Source organism: Lacerta agilis, chromosome 2 (assembly GCF_009819535.1).
Source record: "Lacerta agilis isolate rLacAgi1 chromosome 2, rLacAgi1.pri, whole genome shotgun sequence".
In the NCBI taxonomy this organism is placed as follows: Eukaryota; Metazoa; Chordata; class Lepidosauria; order Squamata; family Lacertidae; genus Lacerta; species Lacerta agilis.
This window is the reverse complement of record NC_046313.1, coordinates 95,196,909-95,220,657: the sequence shown is the minus strand read 5'-3', so window position 1 is coordinate 95,220,657 and position 23,749 is coordinate 95,196,909. Positions and strand designations below refer to the sequence as shown.

Here is a 23,749-nt window from a genome sequence, read left to right as displayed (position 1 = left end):
AACACAGACGACACGCACGCGCGCGCACACATATTAAAACTACAACTCCCATCGGCGACCAAGGGCTCGCCGGCCAATCCGCGCTCGCGAGCGTGCGGCGTGTATGTGAAATTGGGCGGGGGGTGGGGAGCCCGTCCTTTGGCGGAGCCGACTGGAGGCCGCGCTGGCGGCGGCGTGATCTGCTGTCGACGGGAGGGTAGCCGAGGAAGGCAATAAGGTGTGTGTGTGTGAGAGAGAAGCAATCTGCGCCCCCCTTCTTCCTCCCCCTTCCCCCCCCCCAGCCTCGTGGTGGGCCCACCCACTCATCCTTCCCCTCGCCCACCCCGCAGTATGGCTGCCGTGGGAGGTGGGCACAGCTGGGCCGGGGCCTGAAGGCGGTTGGCGTCGCGGGGGCGGGGCTCCGGTGAGGTGCGCGAGGGAGGGTAGGTGGGCGCGCGAGGTAGTCCGCGAGGGGCTTTCGAGGCCTGGCTGCTGGGAGGGGCCGGGAAGCAGTTCCATTGCAAGGGTCTTGCGGGGTGAGGTGGGGGGTGGATGCACCAAAGTGAATGCTGGGGGCGCGTGCGTTGCTGATTATATGTGGGGGGGGGCGTCTCTGTGGGATTGGTGTTGTGGGGTACTGTATTATTAATTTTATTACTATTTTATTATTATTACTTGCCAAGTCCAAATGTGCTGGGAAGGGTTGTCAACTTAATTAAGGCCCATGGCACTTCCTTGTGCTGTGTGTGTTATTAGCTGGGTATAGACAAGTGTGGGAGGTGTCAGCCAAGAAGCCTTACGCACGTCAGAAATAGGCCCCACTGTGCTCACTAGGGCTTTGTGTCAGGTAAGTGTTGGGGTTTGTGTGTGTAGGTTAGCAGCCCCAGTTAGTTAGGCAGGTTTTTAATTCATTTAAGCATTTGTGTTTCTGTGTAGGACGGCGGCAGTTTTGAATTGGGATATGTGGCCCTTGTGTTTGGGGGTTGGGGTGGGTGGGGTCTGACTCACCACAGGTGCCATCTTGGAAGAGGCATTGCTTCCCGTTGTGTAGGAAGGAGGATTAGGGGTGCTGGTGTGAGGTAAAATGATAATAATTAGAAGGAGCCTCTCCAAACATCTCTTATCTCTTGCACACACATGCCAGTGTCTGTAAGCAACAGGGTCTGGATCTGGAGGTTGTATAGCTGAACTGCATAGGACTTTGTCAATGTGTCATGAATATATGTGTAAATTGAGTTAAGTGGCTTGAAGATATGTTTCCCCTGTAGGGTCCTGGGGTATGTGGAAACGGGGAGGTCCTGGATGAGGCAATTGGTGAGTGCATTAGATATCATTAAATGACTAGATGCTTCTCTGAGGCAATAGATGAATTCACTATCAAATGCAGAATTCCCAGATACATTTCTTAAAAAAATAAAATAAATGCTGCTAAACATGAGAAATCTTTGTGAGTTAGTTCTTAAAGGCATATCTTAGCCATATCTGTGTGTAAAAAAGGCATTGTTCAATTATTGTCAAGAATCTACAAAATGCAGTTGCAACTATATCATGAAGATTGGCTGTGATTTCAAGCTGCACTTTCTGGGCACGTAGAACACCTTCCAAACTGTCTTCATTGTAGGATGGCTTTCCAAGAACAGGCAATTGTGGACTCATGTTAAAGTTCTGTCCCACTTTTTGAAGAAAAAGGCTCCCAAAATGTTAACAACAACGTTATTATTTGTACCACGCCCATCTGGCTGAGTTTCCTCAGCCACATGTGGTATTCAAGCAATACAGTATAGCAGGGGTGGCCAACTCCCAAGAGACTGCGATCTACTCACAGAGTTAAAAACTGGCAGTGATCTACTTTCTTTTTTGGGGGTTCAGGCAGGCCAATTGTTGAGTTTTTTCAGGGAGGAGGTAAAATGTTGAGCTTTTTCTTAGGGGAGCCACAGTTGTTCAGCTTCTTTGGAGGGAGCCAATGATCTACCAGTGATCTACTGCAGATGTCCAGTGATCTACTGGTAGATCACAATCTACCTGTTGGACATGCCTGCAGTATAGCATACAAATTGACACCAGCCATATCCTTAAAATTTTGAATGAAAAATCTGCAAGGCAGAGAGATCTTCCCAAAAACCAGCCCTGACCCACAAATGCTTGAAGAGATCAGGAATAAATTCTTCAGAGGCGCCTTGTAGGGGTGGATAGGGCAAAACTTCAAAGACTGAAATTTTGTGTGAGTGGTTGTCTCAGCAGACATAAAACTTGGGCAGGATAAGTCAGTTACTGTGCAAGAGATAGGTGAAGTATCATGTAAGAATTCTCAGACCTTACAGTGGAAGCAAAAGTATCCAGATTAAGAGTGTTTTGATAGCAGAATGGGATTTGTAATATGTAATATGTTTAAATACCCAATCTTCCCCTCTGGGAATTCTGCTTGCTTTGTTGCTTTAACAAAAGGTTGCTTAATTGTTACTTTTCTTGGCACTCCTTGCAAGATTTTTATGCTTGGTCATCTTTTTTTCATTATGTATTAATGGTTGTGGCATAGAGGTTAAAGATAATTAGATTAAATGCAATTTATTTCAGGTTTTTTAATATCTTACCACAGAGGTAAAATGCATAATAGGTCTTTCAGGGCTTTTATTTTATTTTTGTCAGTTGGTTACAAACATTAGCCTATTGCTAGGAACAATAGCTTCAAATATAAGTACAAACTATTTTCCAATCAATATGAAGTTTTGTTCTAGCCAGCATTGAGTGGTGATAAATCATAAGCAGGTTTACTTCCCCAATACTGAATTGTTTCTCATAGTACAGAAGTGGCATATGATAAAAGCTTTAATTATGAACCAAAACTGCAAATCACTTATTACAGTGGTACCTTGGGTTACGACCTTAATTTGTTCCGGAGGTCCATTCTTAACCTGAAACCATTCTTAACCAGAGGTGCGCTCTCGCTAATGGGGCCTCCCGCTGCTGCCACCGCGCAGTTTCTGTTCTCATCCTGGGGCAGAGTTTGTAATCCAAGGTACTACTTCTAGGTTAGCGGAGTTTGTAACCCGAAGTGTTTGTAACCCGAGGTACCACGGTACTCTTAATGGGTTGGATACTTATATCTAAGCATTTGGAAACTCTGCCAATACACTGAGAGAGCTATCTGTTTTCAATAAATGTATGAGGAAGACAAGCAAACATAATGCCTGGGGAGGTCTTACTATGGCCTGTTGGGGTTTAAAAAATGTATTCCTTCTGCTGCATTTAATACAAATTCCTGATTTTGGGGATTATAGACTGATACCATTACATCAATCCCCTTGCCTCAGTATTAGTTGGCTCTGTACTAACATCTTATCCCTGTCCACAACCCCCCTTTTAAAAAAAATAGTGCAGGAGCAAGGAACATGGTGAGTGTAATTTGAAATTTGCTAGCATTTGCAGGTGGGGCAATTGGGTGGTGGTCTTTGGCTTTGACAGAAATGCATAGTTTGCCATGATCAGGGGTCCCCAAACTAAGGCCCACAGGCCGGATACAGCCCGAGCGAGCCAATTATCTGGCCCTCGCCGTCACCCACTCTTACCGGTGCGGCTGCCCATCTCCAGGTCAGCGGAGCGCCGGAAATAGCTTGTGCTCATGCGCAAGTATCATTTCCGGCGCACTTCTAGTAATTAGTAATTCTTTTAAGTACAGTGTAAGAAAAGTCAAGGCCAAGGTTCTTTTTTCAGCATTCTACTTTTAACAGTGGCTGTTCAGATACTACTGTACTGGGAAGTCCAAGGACAGAGTATGAGTACAACAGAGTGCAAGGTTTTTGGAGATTAAGCAATTGGCCGCATCCTCCATCAAAATTGATTATTTGCGAGAACAGGCCCTTAAGCATCAGCTGAGTTCCAGCTGCTGCCAATCAGTAGACAATACTACGCTAGGTAGACCATTGTTTTGACTTTGTATAAGGCACCTTCTCTGTGTTTATCATTGTCAGGTGTTTAATTCTGCAGATCTTCTGGAGTTTTGTTAGTTACAACTTCTACGTTCTTCAGTTTATGAAGAAAAGGAGTTCTTTTTTTAAAAAACGAAAACAGGAAAACATATTCATGACTTTGGCATTGTAAACAGCAAATGGGCACAGAAAAATAATGCAATCGTAGTGAAGTGAAAACATCCAGTAGATCTACATGGTTGTGGAGTCTTATAATGTTCTCATTCCCAAGTATATATTGTACAAGCTTCATTTTAGCTGAAGGCATGAGAGGGGTTGAGATTCTTGTTTGACTGCTTTGTGTAAAGTGATTGAGAATAATTATGGAGTGGGTTTTTTTTTTTTAAAAAAAAATTGTTTAGGACTGTAGTTCTCAACCTTTTCAGACCTGGGACCCACCTTTATTCTAAACATGCATTTGGGGACCTTTTCTATATAAAATTTGTGCTGTGGTAGCTCTACTTTTGCACCCATCTTAGGTCAGGTGACTTGTTACTGGTTCCTGTTTCACCAGTAGGGCTGGGTGATAGCTTGTTTTCAACATCACAATATATCACCAGCTAAATTTCATGGTATCTCCTGCCAACCTAGCAGTTCGAAAGCACGCCAGTGCAAGTAGATAAATAGGAACCGCTGTGGCGGGAAGGTAAACGGCGTTTCCGTGCACTCTGGTTTCCATCACTGTTTCCCGTTGCGCAAGAAGCAGTTTAGTTATGCTGGTCACATGACCTGGAAAGATGTCTGTGGACAAACGCCAGCTCCCTCGGCCTGGAAGTGAGACAAACACCACACCCCATAGTTGCCTTTGACTGGACTTAACCATCCAGGGTTCCTTTACCTTTTTGCCTATATCACGATACATGTGGTGGTGGGGGGGGGTCTTGCCACGCCTCCATGTGGCGGCAGAGGGTCTCACCATACCTCCCTGCAGCGGCAGAGGGTCCCCCCTGCTTACCTGCAGCAGCAGTGGGCTTTGCTGTGCCTCCCCGCAGTGGCAGAGGGTCCCGCTGTACCTCCTCGCAGAGTGTGCACCGCGCTTCCCTGCAGCAGCCGAGGGCCTTCACGAGGCTCCCTGGGACGGTGAAAGGCCTTAGTAAGGAAGTAGTAGATTTAATAAAAATATTAAATAAACTTCTATATATTATACTTAATAAATTTTCAACTAATTTATGAGTAGTTTAAGTGATTTACTAGTCAAGTTGCATCTGTTTCCTCACTCAGAGGTCTAATTGGAATCTGCATGCATGTCTCACTGAGTTCAGCTAAACTTAGTTTTACTTTCCTGGCAGTAAGCCCCATTGAATTCAATAGGGCTTGCATGTGAGTAGACACACATTTGCTTTCACTGCTTACTGAAATATACCTTCATCATTCTCACACAGTGCCCAACCTCCCATTTCATCATAAGGCAGCCAGTTAAATCTTCTTCCCTCCATCTCCCCCCCCCTAAGAAGGCTCCCCAAAAAGCCCCCATCCCACCAATTCTCCCTTTTTATCAAAGGGAGGGAGGGCAAGCAAGCAAAAAGATAGTCTCCTTTACATTCAGAAAAGCACCCTTCTTAAAAATGGAGGAAAGCTATTTAGGGGGAACCAATAACATAAACACCTCCAGAAAATAAAAACAAAAACTCTTCTTCTCTCTTTCACTGGTGAGGGAAGAAAGAAGTGCTTTCCAGTTCTTTGGTTATTTTGCCTCTTTGATTGTCTAGCTGTGGAATTGTTAGCAGGCTCTGCATGATTAGCTGAGCTCTAAGTGGAAAGATACTGGTGAAGCTGAAAGAGTTTGCTGGTTTGTGTGAGGGCTTATTGTCATTCTTATTGGTTAGGAGGGAGAGAAGAAAAAATGCTGGAGACAGTGCCTGCAAATTATCTGCAAAGTATGGTTCAGCTGAGCTACCCCCAGGAAGCTGTTAACTCTTCAGCTTCTGTTCAATGGCATATTGCCTTGTTGAAACACTTATCACAATGTTATTTCAATACAATTCAACATACTGTATTGTGATTTATTGCATAGCCCTGTTCACCAGCTGAAGATTACTGGTTCATAGTATCTGAATACAGTGGTACCTCGGGTTACATACGCTTCAGGTTACATATGCTTCAGGTTACATACTTCGCTAACCCAGAAATAACGCTTCAGGTTAAGAACTTTGCTTCAGGATAAGAACAGAAATCGTGCTCTGGCGGCGCAGCGGCAGTGGGAGGTCCCATTAGCTAAAGTGGTGCTTCAGGTTAGGAACAGTTTCAGGTTAAGAACGGACCTCCGGAACGAATTAAGTACGTAACCAGAGGTACCACTGTATATGGGAAGAATGGACCCTGGTTTCATTCAGTCTAAATCTGAACCCTAAGAACTCTGGTGTTCTGTGGGGACAGGATCAAGAAAATGTTTGAAGCGTTCCTCTCTGAAATTTTTGTGGATGGTTAAAATTGTAGCTTTCAAAACAAAAATGAAATTTCATTATTATAGAGCACTTTTAATTTTTTTGCATGGCATAGTATGTTCTTAACGCCTATTTTGTGGTCGTTCTGTAATAATGGAAGCTTAGCCCTCTCAATCCTATTGTTAGATGCAGTGAGGCAACTCTGGCATGTCCTTAAAAAGTCGTAGAAAATTCATCTAGCCCTTTCTTCTCTTGAGAAAGTGTCACTATGTTCAATATATAAAACAGCTTTCAATTCCAGTTGGTGTGGTTATTGGAAGTCTGTGAGTGTTTCAGTTTTAGATACACTGGGATAAGTACAAAAATAGTTGAGCCTTCTTAAGTTCATCAGGACCAACTGTTGGGTTGCAAAAGTAGCACTGCTATCATGCAAATGCGATTTAAAAAAATTAAGAAAGGGGTGCCCACATTTAAGAAGAAATGAAAGTCCACAATGGTTTCAGTTCTTTCAGTACAGGAATTTAATTTTAGAAAATTCACAGAATAGTACTTTGAAGAAACCGTATGCCAACCTTTGAATTGCTGCTAAATCAGTGAAGTGCTGATGGGTTAAGAAGCTGGCATGTTATTAAATTTACCAGAGTTTGCTTTAATACAAAATCTGTGGTTCGAATGTGGCACTAAGCTGGGATCACTGAAAAGTGAAACTCTTCCAAAAGTTGCAGTTCTTGTTGTATCAGGGATGTGAGTGGGTGGGAGTGTGCAAGGCTGATGCTTTGCTTGGGCTTGTTCATGCTCATCCATGTGATGTTAAACCATGGTTTAATGTGTACTGAATCTCTTGCCTGAGAGATGTATAGAATTCTACCACAAGGTGACTGATGAAAAAAGAAATCTGTAAGGCCTAATATGTGTTGTAGCTTGTGTGAAGTCTTGGGAAGGCATCTTAATAATCTGTCCTTGTCTCCATCAAGGTGTAAGAACTAGTGTTCAGAACATATAAAATATGACTTGTTTCTTGATCCATGAAAACATGCAAGAAGATTGTGAGTCTTCTCTTTTTACTCTGTGCTAAGTTTTATTTATTTCAATGTTTTACCAGAACCGAGCAAGTTCTCACAAATATTGAATGGAACTCCTGTTTCAAGCACAGCCAGCGTTGGGATGGATCCCTCCCATGCTTGTAGCATTCTTCAGCAGCTCAAAGCAATGTATGATGAAAGACAGCTGACAGATATTGTGGTGGAAGTAGATCATGGGAAAACTTTTTCTTGTCATCGGAATGTTCTTGCTGCAATCAGTCCTTACTTCAGGTACATATTGACTAATATTTTGAGAGCAATGCATTGTGTGTAATAGTTGATGTTCCATGCATGTTCCTTTAGCTGTTGCATTCAATATTAATGTGCAGGCATTCGTTTAGGTTTAGGGAAAATGGCAGTAGAGGTTTGTGCATTACTAACTTCTGGATTGATTAATCATGTTTCCATATCAATATGAAATGTGATTTATTCATTTTCACCAAACTTACTCTCCAGGCAGATGTTCTGCTAACTAGTTGAATAAATGAGGTAGACTGTGGTATTATAAATGTATGAAGTATTGCTAATTTGCAGGAGTGCTTTACAGCCTTGGACATTCGGCCTTGTATTATGCTCAGAGTGAGGCCCCTATTAATATTAATGTTATTATTATTAATTGAATTTATATACTGCCCTATATCCAGAGGTCTAGTTTTGCCACTAGGAAAATGTATAGTGATCACAACTTAAATGTTGAATCTGACAGGTGTGGAATTGGCAAAAAAGAGGTGGTATTCAGTACTTGTGTTGGGTTATTTAGTGTTGACTATGTAATGAATACATTGAAAAGAGAAAAAAATCATGGACAGTTTTTGCTTAAAAGTAATGAGTTTCTCAATCTCAGGCAATTATAATTGGTTGCTGGTGTAATGTGATTTCAGATAGGTTGCAACAGAACATAACCTTATTATTTATTTATTTTCATTTTATATCTTGCCCTTCTTCCCAAAGGTGAACAAATACACTATTTTTTTTAAAAAAAAATTGCACATGCTTAGAAGAATGGAACTATACTTTGCTTGCATTCCAGCAAACTTTGCATGCCGCTGTGTTATGCTGAAGAATGGAAAGACAGTTGCCTGGTTGACAGAAATCATGCCTAGGCTTTGTTTATGGTGCTAATTTGTTAGGCATAGCACATGAAAAAACAAGGCTTCTGACTGAACAGCAACAAACTTAAACCAAGCAAAGTATGCCAAGGGCTGCTTTCCACTAGGGAAAATAGGACCTCCTCCTTTGTCCACCAAGCTGTTCTACCACTAAAAGTCTGGAGAAGGCATAAAGGGTAAAGGGACCCAGTCATGGACGACTCGGGTTGCGGCGCTCATCTCACTTTACTGGCTGAGGGAGCCGGCGTTTGTCCGCAGACAGCTTCTGGGTCATATGGCCAGCATGACTGAGCCGCCTCTGGCGAACCAGAGCAGCACACGGAAACGCCGTTTGCCTTCCTGCCGGAGCGGTACCTATTTTATCGGTGTAAAAAAAAACCAGACCTAAGATCTCTAGCCAGTTTCAGGTTCTGCACCAGTGCTACCTCATTTCTCTCTATCCCTTCATGGGTTTGTCACTGTGTGAAACTGCAGACAAACAGGAATGCATTATTGCTGTCCAGTCTGAAATTGCTGATGAAGGAAAGGAGATGAAATGAGGCAACTGAGTAAATGGGGACATGTCAGTAAAGTACAAACAATAGAACTCTCCCACTGCACCCTATTACAGGTGGGTAGCCGTGTTGGTCTGCCATAGTCGAAACAAAATAGAAAATTCTTTCCAGTAGCACCTTAGAAACCAACTGAGTTTGTTCTTGGTATGACCCATTCCCACCACCCTTCTGAGTAATACCCTTCCCCACTCCCTCACTATATTTAAGGATCTGGTGACTTCTGTTTCAGTGTATCTGAAGTGTGCATGCACACGAAAGTTCATACCAAGAACAAACTCAGTTGGTCTCTAAGGTGCTACTGGAAAGAATTTTCTATTTTGTTTCCACTGCACCCTAGTTCCTACTTGGTATATGCACCATTGGCTCTTTGTGCCTGGGAAAGTGTGTCAGGTTTACTGTACCAATTTTATTTTGAGAGCTTCCCTTTCCCCCCTTCTTCTTTTTGATCCATAATAAAGAGGTATGTAGCTGGAAGCCTCTTTTCTGTTTCTTCCCCCTTTTGCCCATTATGTTGAAACAGACTAAAGTGAACAGTTTCAAAATAAGATGACTTTAGGCATAGAGATGTGAAGGCCCGGAAAACCCCCGGAAAAATCCAAAAAAACCAACGTTTTTCCCCGTTTTCTTCCTGAAGCCTTTTTTGTTTTTTCCGAATAATTGGAAAAATAAAAAATAGATTATGGAATGTTTTATTTTAACCTGATGAATAAAATATTTTAAGATAAGAGGTTCAAATATTTTATAAATCATTTCTAAAAAATATGTATGGTATCAGATTATTCTAATTTCTGTGAGGACAAGCAAGTCCTAGGTTACAAACTGAACTCTCCAATGCAAGAACAAGATACATTTCTTCCTTTAGGTGGTGCTGTTGTCACAAGAAAAGAAAAAGGTTTCAGTTTTGTTTTTGCATGTGTGTGGTATGCATTGGTTCTGTTCCTCTTCACTAGGCCTCAAAGCACTGCAACAAAATATAGAGCAACAAAAAGGGCCTGAAAGTATATACTTAATTACAGCTCAGAAAATGATTCTGATTAAATTTCATGCCCATTCATTGAAACTTAGTCCCACTTCCTTCTTCAGTTCTTTTTATGAAAATGTTTTTTTTAATATGAATAATTGTTACTTCTGGATTTTTTAAAATTGTTTTGTGGAGTTTTGGTTTTTTTGTTCCACATAAACTAGTAAACAGGTCAGGAGATTGTTGCTCCATTTGTTACAAATACAAATAAATATTATTTTAAAAGTAAATTCTGTTTGTAATACCAGGTAATTGTTTGGATACACGATATTTTTAATATGCTAGTTGTGATAATTTTATGCCCATTAAAATTGTCCATAGTTATATTTTTTGTTTCTAAAGTAACATAATGACTTTCAATCTGGAAAAGGAAAAAGAAGTGCTAATGTAGTATTTTTTTTCAATTTTTCCAAAAATTTCCATTTTTTCTGAGCTTCAAAATTTCCGGAAATTCTACATCTCTATTTAGGCAATTTTGACAAAGCTGAATTATGCCTGTTAGCTCCTTCTACAAGAATGTTTGTTACACAGAAAATCAGTTCGGTCCATTTTTACCTCCTTACACTTCCTAGCTCAAGGAAGTTGTGGGTATCTTCAGTGGAAGAAAAATGGCAAAACTGGTTGCTTTCATGCCCCATGAGCATTTTATATTGCATCAAAACTAATCCAACTTGGAACAGTAGAAACTGCTTCTACACTTAAGAACTTTATTAACTTAATTGTTTAAATCAGGGGTGGGAGGCTCTTTTTCTGTTGGGTCATTCACTGTGCAGAACCTAGGCTTGGCAGTGTGGGTATGGCTGCCTGTCTATGATAGGCAGTTACTCTGGTCATGTATGTACGGTAGTTGCAGTCTGCTAATGCTGCTTCACAAAGTTGCATCGCTGCAAAATGCAACTATAGCAGAACATTTGATTCATTACCACAGGAGTCTGACTATTTAGCATGAACTGCTGGGAACAGACATGTAGGTGGCATATAATATATAGCTATTCACTGCAGTGGTTGCAAAAGAAACCTTGCTTGCCTTGTGTTGCAATCCCTGCCCTGAGCAATAGCATGCATATATGTGGATGGTGGCTCAATAAAAGTCAGAAGTCTGTTCATATGTCTGAGTAAATTGTTTGAGCCAGCAATCTAAGATTAGAAATGTGTCTTGTGTTCTACAAAAAAACCCCAAACTGATTATGTAATTGTTAATACAAAGCTTAGCTTACTGTTGGCATATTAACAGTAGTTCCTTATAAATAACTCTGCACATTTTGTTTTGTAGATCAATGTTCACTAGTGGCCTTACTGAGAGTACCCAGAAGGAAGTTCGGATTGTTGGTGTTGAAGCAGAGTCCATGCATTTAGTACTGAACTATGCATATACCTCCAGAGTAACACTGACAGAGGCCAATGTCCAAGCTTTGTTCACAGCAGCTAGTATCTTCCAGATCCCTTCTATCCAGGACCAGTGTGCTAAATACATGATCAGTCATTTGGATCCTCAGAACTCCATTGGAGTGTTTATCTTTGCTGATCACTATGGGCATCAGGAACTGAAAGTCAGCTCACAATATTACATTCGTAAAAAGTTCCTGAGTGTCACCAAAGAACAAGAGTTTCTCCAGCTGAGGAAAGACCAACTCATAAGCATACTGGACAGCAATGATTTAAACGTTGACAAGGAAGAGCATGTCTATGAAAGCATTATAAGTTGGTTTGAACATGAACCCAACAAAAGAGAAGTCCACTTGCCGGAAATTTTTGCCAAATGCATCCGCATGCCCCTGTTGGATGAAGCATTCGTAGAGAAAATTCCTCCCATGTTTGCACAGGCTATAGCCCAAAACTGTGTACAGAAAGGAGAAAGTAGTGCCAATGGCTATACCCAACGGCTTGGAATGACTGCTTCAGAAATGATCATCTGCTTTGATGCTGCCCACAAACACTCAGGAAAGAAGCAAACAGTGCCTTGTTTAGATTCCGTCACAGGGAGAGTGTTCAAACTATGCAAACCACCCAATGATTTGCGTGAAGTGGGGATTCTTGTGTCTCCCGACAATGACATTTACATTGCTGGAGGGTACAGACCAAGCAGCAGTGAGGTCTCCATAGACCACAGAGCAGAAAGTGACTTCTGGATGTATGATCATTCAGGCAATAGATGGATCCCTAAGACACCAATGCTTCGTGCCAGAATAGGCTGCAAACTGGTTCATTGCTGTGGTAAATTGTATGCAATAGGTGGTCGGGTGTATGAAGGAGATGGGCGCAACTCCCTGAAATCTGTGGAGTGTTATGATGGCCGAGAGAACTGCTGGACAGCTGTCTGTCCAATGCCTGTAGCAATGGAGTTTCATAATGCTGTGGAATATAAAGACAATATCTATGTTTTACAGGGTAAGATGCTTTGTGTCCCTGTGGTATATGTGTGGGAGCATCTATAAGTGGAACGTTTCACAGAAAAATTCTCATTCAGGCCTTGACTTCTGAATAACTTTATTGAGGGTTATAGCTTGTATAAAGGAAAGTTTCTGCTTACGTCCACCTAAACATGGCTTGCATGTGGAAGGTCCTAGATTTAGTGAAAAGGAGTTCGGGTAGCAAGGCTGGCAAAGACCTGTCACTTTGTGAAGACCTGGAAAAGACTAGTCTGGTTAGGTATAAGCGGTGACGTGGGGTGGAACATTTTCCAAAATGGACAATTTGTCAGAATTCTCTTGTGCTTAATTTTTCCTTGGAAAATAGTTCATTTCATAAGTTCATTAGTAACAGTGATCAGATGCCAGGTGCAAATACAATACAGTTGTACCTCGGCTGCCGAACACCTTGGGAGTTGAACATTCCAGCTCCCAAATGATCGAAAACCGGAAGTGAGTGTTCTGGTTTTTGGATGTTCTTTCGGAAGCCGAACCTCCAATGGGGCTTCCAATTGGCTGCAGGAGCTTCCTGCAGCCAGTTGGAAGCCGTGCTTTGGAAGTTGAACAGACTTCCGGAACAGATTCTGTTCGACTTCCGAGGTACAACTGTATTATACAAGTGTGGAACTGTATTATACAAGTGTGGTTTTCTTCGTTAAATGCAAGTAAAACACACTAAATTAGGTCACTCTCAGGGCCTCAGAAAATTATCTGTGCATGTCATCTTATGCAATTTAGCCTAATTTGCATTGAGATTTATTTTTTTCAGAAACCTTGCATCACTGGGTATAAGGAAATTCTGGATCTTCTATGCAGCACATGCCTCTGAATATGATTCTGTGATTTCTGCTCCCACTCCCCCCAAGTATTTTTTCTAATCTGTGCCACATTTTTCTAAGTTCATATGCACATTCATAAATAAGGGGAGCCAGCAATAATTAGTTATGGACGGGAAGGAAGAAACCAGTCATCCTCTTTGCTTGCCTATCTTCCATCCATTCATCCGATCCTTCTTATGCATATATACCCCAGTGCTGCCCCTACCAACAGAGCAGCCTTCCTCAAGTCACCAAACCCTTGGCTTAAGTAGAATTGCTCTGTTTCAAATCACTGCCTCTATAGAAATGGCTTTTAGAGTAGCCTTGTGATTGATATTGAAGCAAACCTAGTTAATCAAGGAAATCCCTGGATTTGGTAGGAGTGTTCTGGAGATACATGGAGACCTATAATATAACAAGATAAGAGTGTGTGTGGAAATTGGATGGTGAAAATGGCTGAAATTAATAGTAGAATAACATGCATCTGACATTTTTATTGGATTTGATGCTCCTTTCTAAATGGATCCACACTTGGCACCAGCAGTTTCTCCCTTTTTTCCTAGCTTTATTGTGCTGCTTCAAAGAGAGACAATAGCAGGGCAGGCGAAAAAGGTCAGGTAGATGTATTGTAGCTTCCTTTCTGTCTTGGAGCATTCATAACACATAACATTTGAAGTCCCTATTACTGTTAAAATCTGGTTCAGTCCCACCTCTTCTGTACTCTTAACATTATGCAAAGTGTCTGTAGTGAGGTGGAAAGGGTTGAAAAAGAAGCAGAATTCCCGGGAAATTGTTTTCCTATTACAATGGGGCTGCTGCCTGGGACTAGGCAAAATACATTTAGACTAATACTTCTCATTCTTCCTTGCCCTGCATCATCATCATCATCATAATTTATTTATACCCCACCCATCTGGCTGGGTTTCCCAGGGTGGCTCCCAACAAATTAAAAACAGAATAAAACATCAAATATTATAAACATCCCTAAACAAGGTTGCCTTCATACTTGGTCAGGGGTGGGGCACCAGTGGCCCTCTGGATGTTGGATTAGCACTCCCATCATATCTGTCCATGCGCCATGATGAAAGTTAGGAGTGCAGACAACCTCCAGAAGGCTGAAGGTTTCCCATCTTTCATTTTTATAAATTGGTTTTTAATTTCAAATAATAAAACATACCCGTACAAGGAAAACAGAGCTTAGCGGTTGTACAGAAAAGAAAGAAAAAATAGCAGCTGATGGTTGCAGTTTTAGACATTCCAAGAAAGGCAATAATATGAAAGGTTCCATGAGTAGATGGAGGGTGAAAACCAAGTTCAATTGTCTTAACAAAGTTAATAAAAGGATACCATGTTGTGTGGAAGGTGTGAGTCCCAGATCAATATTCCTTTTGTGAAATGGTTAATTTATCCATAAGCATGATACCCCATACTTGCGAAATCAAGTAATCTAGCTGTAGTTAATAATTGGAGGATGAGGTCTTTATTGGTTATGTTCTTAATCTAGGGGGTAAAATAAGAAAGTAGGGCTAATTTTGGGTTTGGTTGCAGTGTTTGTCCCAACATCTGATTGTTTGAAGAACTTTTTCCCAAAAGGGAATAATTTGGGGGGCAAAACCACCATATGTACTAGAGAGCAAGGTAAATTGCATTCTTGCCAGCAAAGGTTGGATGTGTTAAGATTTTGTTGTTGTTTAGTCGTTTAGTCATGTCCGACTCTTTGTGACCCCATGGACCAGAGCACGCCAGGCACTCCTGTCTTTCACTGCCTCCCGCAGTTTCGTCAACACAGTTGAACACTGTCCAACTATCTCATCCTCTCGTCCCCTTCTCCTTGTGCCCTCATTCCTTCCCAACACCAGGGTCTTTTCCAGGGAGTTTTCTCTTCTCATGAGGTGGCCAAAGTATTGGAGTTAAGATTAAGCCCATATAATCTGTCTGGGCACATGTACCAGCGACGTGCTTTTCTCAAGATGGATCCAAATGGTAGCTTATTCCAAATTTGTTCCCAGAGTTGTTTCTCATAAGTCAGGGGTCAGCAACCTTTTTCAGCCGTGGGCCGGTCCACCATCCCTCAGACCATGTAGTGGGCCGGACTATATTTTGAAAAATATATATGAATGAATTCCTATGCACCAGAAATAACCCAGAGATGCATTTTAAATAAAAGCACACATTCTACTCATGTAAAAACACCAGGCAGGCCCCACAAATTACCCAGAGATGCATTTTAAATAAAAGTACCCATTCTACTCATGTAAAAACACGATGATTCCCAGACCGTCCGTGGGCCGGATTTAGAAGGTGATTGGGTTGCATCTGGCACACGGACCTTAGGTTGCCTACCCCTGCTCTAAGTCTCAAAAATCTCTTCCCCATTTTAGTTTTCATGAAGTGAGAAGAGGGGTAGTCAATTTTATATACAGGTAGTTGGAAGTTGATTCCCTTTCCCAGAGGGTTGAGTTGTAGTTGCTAAAAACTATTTAAGCTGTGTAATGCTTGAATCCTTATATTTGGATGATTTATAATGTATATCTCCAACCAGCCACCTGGTATATATCCCAATATAAAATTTATTTCTGGAGCTGTGGAGGGCTTTTGATAAATGTAGAAGATTTTGAGTTTATATAATCCCACTGTTTCCCACTTTCCAAATGAGCCTAATTTGGCTGCTGTGCACAAGGAAATAATACTTGGGCATTTTTTCCTATCTTGAGCAAATTTCACTTCAAACTTCCCCTCCCTACTGCAAAAAAGAGTCAAGAGAGTTTATACCAGAAGACTAGCATTGCTAGGACCCTCAAACTGTTTTTAAACTTAAACCATTTTAAAACTTAATGGGAACTATTTTCAAGAAAGGAACTGTTTATAGGAGGGTGCTGCATTTAAATGTCCTTCCTGTTCAAAATACTAAATGTTTTATTGCTGCAGCTCTGCCTAAGAACATGTCAAGTAATGGTTTAGACTCTAGAGGGCCTCTGAGCCTAAGAAAAGTACCTTTCCTGCTGAATATTCACACTCATGCAAAAAAGGTGCAGAAAAGAAAACCTCTAATCAGACTCTTGAAAACCTACAAGCGAAATAATACTATTCAGTCTTTTCTCTCTGCCTGTGCTCTACTTAAATGCCACACAACTTATCCCCATTAGTAGCTGGGCTTTGCCAATAGGGGAACCTCAGGTTAGCAGGAGTCAAGAAATTAAATGAGATAAAGGGCTCACTTCAATAGGGAAACATTCAAAGGACATCTACCAATGGTAGGAAACACTTGGAAATGTGGTTTGCAAAACAAATTGGAAAGTTTCTGACAAAGAAAAGTACAGCTAGATCAGGCATAGGCAAACTCTGGCCCTCCAGATGTTTGGTACTAAAATTCCCATCATCCCTGACCACTGGTCCTGTTAGCTAGGGATGGTGGGAATTGTAGTCCCAAACATCTGGAGGGCCGGAGTTTGCCTATGCCTGAGCTAGATAATCTACATGTGTACTGAAAGCTAATTTGTCTAATTTTTATATAAAGAGGTTAGACCTTGCTGTAGAGGTGCTCCAAATTAGAGATTCTGTGTCAGCACCTGTTAACCTGGAGTATTTTGAACTTTCCTAGGCAAGTAGGAAAGTAGCTATTATCAGTCTCCGTTAAGTCTGCAGTAAAACAGCACAAAGATACTTATTTCAACACTGATGCTCAAAAGTAGATGTAGAACAGAATAAAAAGTAAAAAGGTTGATGTGAGTGCAAAAGGTTGATGTGAATGTCTCTAGAAACCATAGTTTATCTTGTCAGTACCCAAACTGGTATTGCACTGGTATTATTTCTGTGATTGAAATTGTTTTAAACTGTTTTTAATACTGTACTCGTTGCAATCTGTCCTGGGACTTTAAGATAAAAGGTATGATTATGATGATCATAGAATCATAGAACTGTAGAGTTGGAAGGGACCACGAGAGTCATCTAGTCCAACCCCCTGCAATGCAGGAATCTTTTGCCCAACATGGGACTCAAGCCCATGACCCTGAGATTAAGAGTCTCATGCTCTACCGACTAAGCTATCCCAAATGATGATGATGATATTCCTGCGAGTTTCAGCAAAATGTATGGCTGTTCCAGGAGTCACATGTCTGAAAATGAATTGATGTAGGAAATCTTAACTGCTTTCTACCTAATAAAGTTCTTCATGGTGAAGTATGGCAGTACACACCACTCAGATAGGTTTGCTATGGACAGCTCTCTGTAGTGGACAAAGCTGCTAACTGGTTTTAATGAACAGCAGTGTTCATGGAATTCAGTGGTATTTAGGTAGCCCATTTAAGATTGTCACCTAAGTTAAGGCAACTTACCTCTTAAATTGGGATAAATGAGTTTTCACCATATTAAAGGAAAGCATAACAATTACTATTTTAGTGATTTAACTTCAGTTTTGTCCAACTTCCTAGATCAGGCTTCCCCAACCTCGGCCCTCCAGATGTTTTTTGCCTACAACACCAATGATCACTAGCTAGCAGGACCAGTGGTCAGGGATGATGGGAATTGTAGTCTCAAAACACCTGGAGGGCCGAGGTTGAGGAAGCCTGTCCTAGATAGTCTAGGAAATTGGATGGGGTTTTTTTTAATCACTGTATGAAGCAATACTGTGGAACCTGTAGCCCTCCTAATGTGGTTAGAGTCCAAACTCTCATCAGGCCTTGGCAGCATGGCTGATAGTTGGGGATGTTGAAGGTTGTGGCCCTCTGTTGTTGGGTTGCATTAGGTATATATTTGGATATCTAACATAAAAGCAGCATTTCTTGCGGAGTAACCATACACAAGTCCTATAATAATTGTATTTTTAAAATGCATTAAAAGTTTGAGACTCTTAAGTTAGGGTAACATTGTGATGAGATGTCCTTTGGAAAGCCAGAAAGGGAAATCTCTTATTCTGGACTTTGCCCACTGTCATCTTAGAGCAAACTGTAAGTTCTTATGCTTTTGTCTCTCTTCCTTTCTCTCCCTAGGAGAATTTTTTCTCTGTTATGATCCTCGAAAAGATTACTGGGGTTTCTTAACTCCCATGACTGTGCCTAGGATCCAGGGTTTGGCAGCTGTCTACAACAACTCCATCTACTATATTGCTGGAACCTGTGGAAACCATCAGCGTATGTTTACCGTAGAGGCCTATGACATTGAGTTGAACAAGTGGACTCGAAAGAGGGATTTCCCGTGTGACCAGTCCATCAATCCATACATTAAACTCGTCATCCTCAAAAATAAACTTCATTTGTTTGTCCGAGCTACTCAAGTCACTGTTGAAGAACACGTCTTCAGAACCAGCAGGAAGAATTCTCTTTATCAGTACGATGAAGTTACTGATCAGTGGCAGAAGGTGTATGAGACCCCAGATAAGCTGTGGGATCTTGGACGTCATTTTGAATGTGCTGTTGCTAAATTGTATCCACAGTGTCTTCAGAAAGTTATTTGACTTCTGTCCCCACACCACTCCTCCTTTCATTGGTAAAAGGCCTTAGTACTTTGGTATTTAATGGTAGCAGAAAAATCTGTTTTTAAAGAAAAAAACCAATTCAATTCTGTCAGTATTTAATGTGAGCTGAAATGGTTGGTGGTTTGTTTTTTGGTTTTTTACATGGGGATGGGTGCTCTTTAAAGGTTGCAGTGGGGAGAAGGGAATTAGTAGTTTAGTTTCCTAATGGATGTTTTCCTGCAGTGAAAGGTGTGGGTTACGAAGTGCAATTATCAGCATTTTCTTTGCTAGAGTCATTTGATCATGTTTCAGAGTGACAGTTTGACTAAAAGCAAGAGTAGGTGGATTGGGGTAACGCAGAGAGCAAAATCTAACATGAATAGCTGAAGTGAAGAGAGCAAGTTTGAAGTGACTTATTTAAAATACGGGTAAAATCCGAGGCAATATCACTAGTTTGCTGTTTTAGATTCAGTGACACTAAATAGACAAGTTCCTGGTCCTTTTACCTCTTCCATATGTATAAAGGTACTGAAATATTTATGTTTATAAATTATGGTAGCTACTGCAGAAATATCAAAATTTGCAGCAGAACATGAGCTACCACCTTGAAAAACGCCTGCTTTAGGTGACTGCATCACTCCTTTTCTGTGAGTTTTAGTGTCTGTGATTGTCTACTCTTGAACTTCCAGTGGCATCAGAAGAACCATTTTCTGCCAATTAAATGTATAGCTTCAAAAGCAGTTGAACATGTTGGTCACTCCATAAAGGGCTTAAACCCAATGGTGCTAGCACATTTTAAATACTTGTAAGTTTGAAATGGGTCAAATGGGACTGCTAATTGAAAGCACTCCATTAGTATTAATGTCTCTAGTCTTAAGCATGTATCTTAGTGCTTTCTATATGAGCCTCTTATTTTATTTTGACTTTTTCTTGTGAAATTTGTTCTTGCATAGAATAAGGATAGGCAAAGTATTAATGTATGTTAGTTTGGGGAGAGTTGTTCCAGCTTTTAGAAGGTTATGCGCTGAATGCACTTTTTTGTCTATCCTCCAATAAAAATTTTAACAGTGTAGTTTGTGACACTCCTTGTCAACCATAAGAAGTTGAGTTAGGCTGTACTTATTTTCCCACTTTCCTGGGAGTAAACTCCATTGAACATGGAATAACTTAATTCCACGTAAACATGCGTAAGATTGTATTGTGTGAGAGCTGGCTGTTGGGAAAATAATACTGAGTCATCCTTCAAAAATACGGCATATTAACTCATCACCTTAATGTTTCCTTCTGTTGCCGTTTTGGCATGTGCTTCTCTTTGCAGCTGACAAATTCTCATGAAACAATGGTTTCCCCCAGTCAGCTTAATGTAGAAGCAGTTCTGGCTTTTGCCAGTACCATTGGATCCTTCTAACTGTTGCCTGATTTTAAGCACTCCACTTACTTGTGGAATAATGTGAAAGTTTGCACTACTGAGCTTTCTTTGTGCTCCAAGGGTAGCCACTTTAGGAAGTCCAGACATAAAAGCTTTTGGAACAGAGTAAGAATCCAGTACATTCTGAAAAAGCCCTGGTGTTTTAAACCACAGTTAAAAATAAACTCTGGCTTAACGCGAACGAGCACTGTGCCGTTTCACTTGGTGAGCTCCTGCAGTGCTGCTGAGAGGCAAGTTTGTCATGTCTAAACCTGGGCTGGTGGTCTGTTGCTCTCTAAACAAACAATAATTGGAAGCCAGCATTTTGTTACTGGCTTGCTACTCCTGCTTTATTTTGGAAGAAAGAAAACAAGCCTGTGTTCAGTTGTTATAATAACTCTAGGTTGCTTACCAGCAGCACCGTAGAAATGGGGGAAGAATTAAAAAAGCACTGCATTAGCTCCATGTACAGGCATGCTGCTCATTTATGTTAAGCCATGGTTGATATTTTTCTTTTACTGGTTTAATGTCAAGTACAGACCAGGTGTAAGAAGACTTTCTAGCTTTTCATTTGGAGTGACTAAGGATTTGTTAACATCTCTTTAGGATCTAAGCATTAATAGTAGGTCTCTTACTGGTGATACCTTGCCAGGGAGAACAGGTTGAGGAGCATGGTTGCTCAAGAATGAAACATGCCCTGCTTTCATCTTGATTCAATTTAAGTTCCACTTTGAAAGATGGTGACCGGCCTTACACCCAAGGATGATAACTACTTCTGACTTTAGATACTCATGTCAGTGAAACTGTGGTTTAAAGAGATTACATTTAGAATATTCAGTAAATATCAACTTGTAATCCCCAGCACGTTTGTGCTTACATGATCCCACTTGAGTTTGTATGTTTTAAATCTTGCACAATATATTGAACACAACTGTGAAACTGAAAGGACAATAAAGCCTCGTTCTGTTACATACCTCATCTTCCAGAGATTCAGCAAGAAGCCTTTTGTCTTTGGGTTTCTTTATGTACCGTGCTCGAGGTACAGTGACCTGAACATAAGAGACAAAATGTGTGCATCTGTCATGATATCTTTATATATTTTTCCTCATTGTTGTCTCTCTTAACAGCATTGAGATGTCAGGCTAGTAAACAATATAGGCTGGGTAACTACAAAACTAATGCTTTTCTTCACTTTTCTTCGCAAAAGTCCATAACTCTACATTGCCACAATGATGCTTAATCTGTGGAGTAGCAGTGCTGCAGAATTGCACATGCAAAATAGTCTGTAAGCCTACAGCATCTAATCTGCACCTTAGCCTCTGTGTAGCCAACTGGAGATGTGAATTGGTGCTGCAGTGTGTCTGAATGGCTCAGCAGTTTCCATTCAACACGACAAGGTGTGCCCATGCTGTTAAGAAATAGCGATGGAAAAAGAATGAAGGACAGTGAAATGTTCCCTTGATAGTTTAAGATGAACCCAGTGCTTCATATGGTAAGGTGCAGTCCATCTGTAACGCCTTAGATGCGAGTTCAAGTCCTTCTCTAAAAGGCTAAGGCTTCGATGTCTTAAGCATAGTTGCTGTGACTAAATTCTGAAATAAGTTAATGGTGGCGATACTGTTCACAACATATCCTGTTGCTTTCATATATTTAACTTTTCTTAATTCTTAGTTGGCTATATTTGCGTTGTTGTAAGCCTCTTAGCTGCAAACTTTCTGAAGCACCCTCCCATAAAAGTTGTTAGTATTTTATTTTTTACAAAGAAGGTGTTATGTGTCTTTCAAAAAAAAAAGTTCTGTTGAAAATCTTTACAAGACTTGTTGCTGCTTTTTGACAATCTCCTGTATTTATTTAGTAGAAACGTCAATCTGACTTGAAATTTTTTTTTTAAAAAAATTAAGTTAGCAAATGACCCTGTCATGTGATGTGTAGAATATGCTCTGGTTAATTCTACAGTAGGTTTGTTCTTAATTTTCATTTTTATCTGCACTAAATACAAAGATCTTTTTTTGTCTAACCATTCACACTGGGGTGGGGGGTTGGTCGTAGCGTGCTTGAAAGCTAACTCTTGAATTTTTTTGCCATGGGGGTGAAATACACTGAGTCTTATGCATGAATAATTTAAGCAGTTAATATTAACCAAGACATTTTAGTTGTTTACATGCTTCTAAATTATCTAGTAAAAATTGCCAGTATAAAACTTTCTTTTTAAAAATCTGATTTTAAAATGAACCCTGCACAGCATGAGAACAGACGGCAAAACTGTAATTGTGCTGAACTCTGCAGGACTATGTTTGATCTATCTGCCCTTTTTATGTTCTTCTAGCTTAACTTCTTGAGACATTACTTTTCCATTTAAAATGTTTTTTTATTTTGGAAACAGGCTGGAAAAAAACGATCCAAGTTTTATTCCAAAACTTTTTGATTTGAAGAAACACTCCACCAAGTGCATTCTCCACTGCTTTGCCTCACAGAAATAAAAGCGGTGCTGTGTGGTGGTAGTGCCTGATGGGCTGCTCCCCTACCCAACTACAGCTGGCTTTGTTGTGTGTGCAGTGCATGTAGTTTGCATAATATCAAAACTCCTTGTGTTCCAAATCCTGTTTAGAATTGGCATCAGAAGTTCAGTGCTCAGGTATGTTAGTAAGAAGTACTGTAGTCCTCTGAGGGCAAATGTGTGGATTTTTTAAACATTTTGCCATAATTGCACAATTTTTGCATTTTTACTTAATGTCATGTTAATTTTTCTTATAATAAACCTGTTCAAATATGATCGGTTCCGGTGTTTTGTTTTGTTTTTATTGTTTTGCATGAATATTGTCTTAAGTTCATAGCACATTTCTGGAAGGCTGTGGTCTGGTATTAAAACTGAGCATTCACATGTGGGTGGTACCCAACAAAGTAGTTCTGTTAGCACAGGTACGTCCAAAGTCTGTTTCGGAGGCGTAATCCAGCCCGCCGGTAGATTTAATCTGCCCCCTGTGGCTGTATATGTCCTGGGGTAAAATCCTAAAAAAAAAAAAAAACAACTCAGTTTGGTCACCGCTCAAACATGTTCACTTCATCAAATCTGGCCCTCTTTGAAACAAGTTTGGGCACCCCTGTGTTAGCACAATGGCTGTGCAACACAGATTCCCTGTGCCCCCTAAATTTGTTCTGGGGGTTCCCCAACACACTGGAGCCCAAGGGTGGAGGACAAGGAGAGGTAATTCCATTTTGCAGCCAGGTAAAAAGGTAAAGGGACCCTGACCGTTAGGTCCAGTAGTGGACGGCTCTGGGGTTGTGGCATTCATCTTGCTTTACTGGCCGAGGGAACCAGCGTACAGCTTCCGGGTCATGTGGCCAGCATGACTAAGCTGCTTCTGGCAAACCAGAGCAGCGCACGGAATCGCTGTTTACCTTCTCACCGGAGCGGTACCTATTTACTTGCACTTGACGTGCTTTCGAACTGCTAGATGGGCAAGAGCTGGGACCGAGCAACGGAAGCTCACCCCCGTCACGGGGATTTGAACCGCTGACCCTCTGATCGGCAAGCCCTAGGCCTAGGCTCTGTGGTTTAGTCCACAGCG

General features: G+C 41.0%; 1 protein-coding gene across 3 annotated transcripts; it reads left to right on the top strand.

Moving 5' to 3' along the window:
• Nucleotides 1-304: 304 nt before the first annotated feature.
• KBTBD8 (kelch repeat and BTB domain containing 8) lies at nucleotides 305-22,953 on the top strand. Of its 3 annotated transcripts, none has more exons than XM_033141258.1 (4): nucleotides 305-346; nucleotides 7,431-7,641; nucleotides 11,368-12,482; nucleotides 18,309-22,953. In XM_033141258.1, the coding sequence occupies exons 1-4, from the start codon at nucleotides 331-333 to the stop codon at nucleotides 18,770-18,772; spliced, it is 1,806 nt and encodes a 601-aa protein (XP_032997149.1). In that variant the 5' UTR covers nucleotides 305-330; the 3' UTR covers nucleotides 18,773-22,953. The 3 variants fall into 3 exon arrangements, with proteins under 3 accessions (XP_032997149.1, XP_032997151.1, XP_032997150.1); XM_033141260.1 differs by lacking the exon at nucleotides 305-346 and adding an exon at nucleotides 446-505; XM_033141259.1 differs by lacking the exon at nucleotides 305-346 and adding an exon at nucleotides 1,202-1,293.
• The last annotated feature ends 796 nt before the right edge of the window (nucleotides 22,954-23,749 follow it).

Coding starts and splice junctions, on each gene's coding strand:
- KBTBD8 (XM_033141258.1), top strand. Junction 7,642..11,367: donor GCAATCAGTCCTTACTTCAG/GTACATATTGAC, acceptor TTTGTTTTGTAG/ATCAATGTTCACTAGTGGCC. Junction 12,483..18,308: donor CAATATCTATGTTTTACAGG/GTAAGATGCTTT, acceptor TTCTCTCCCTAG/GAGAATTTTTTCTCTGTTAT.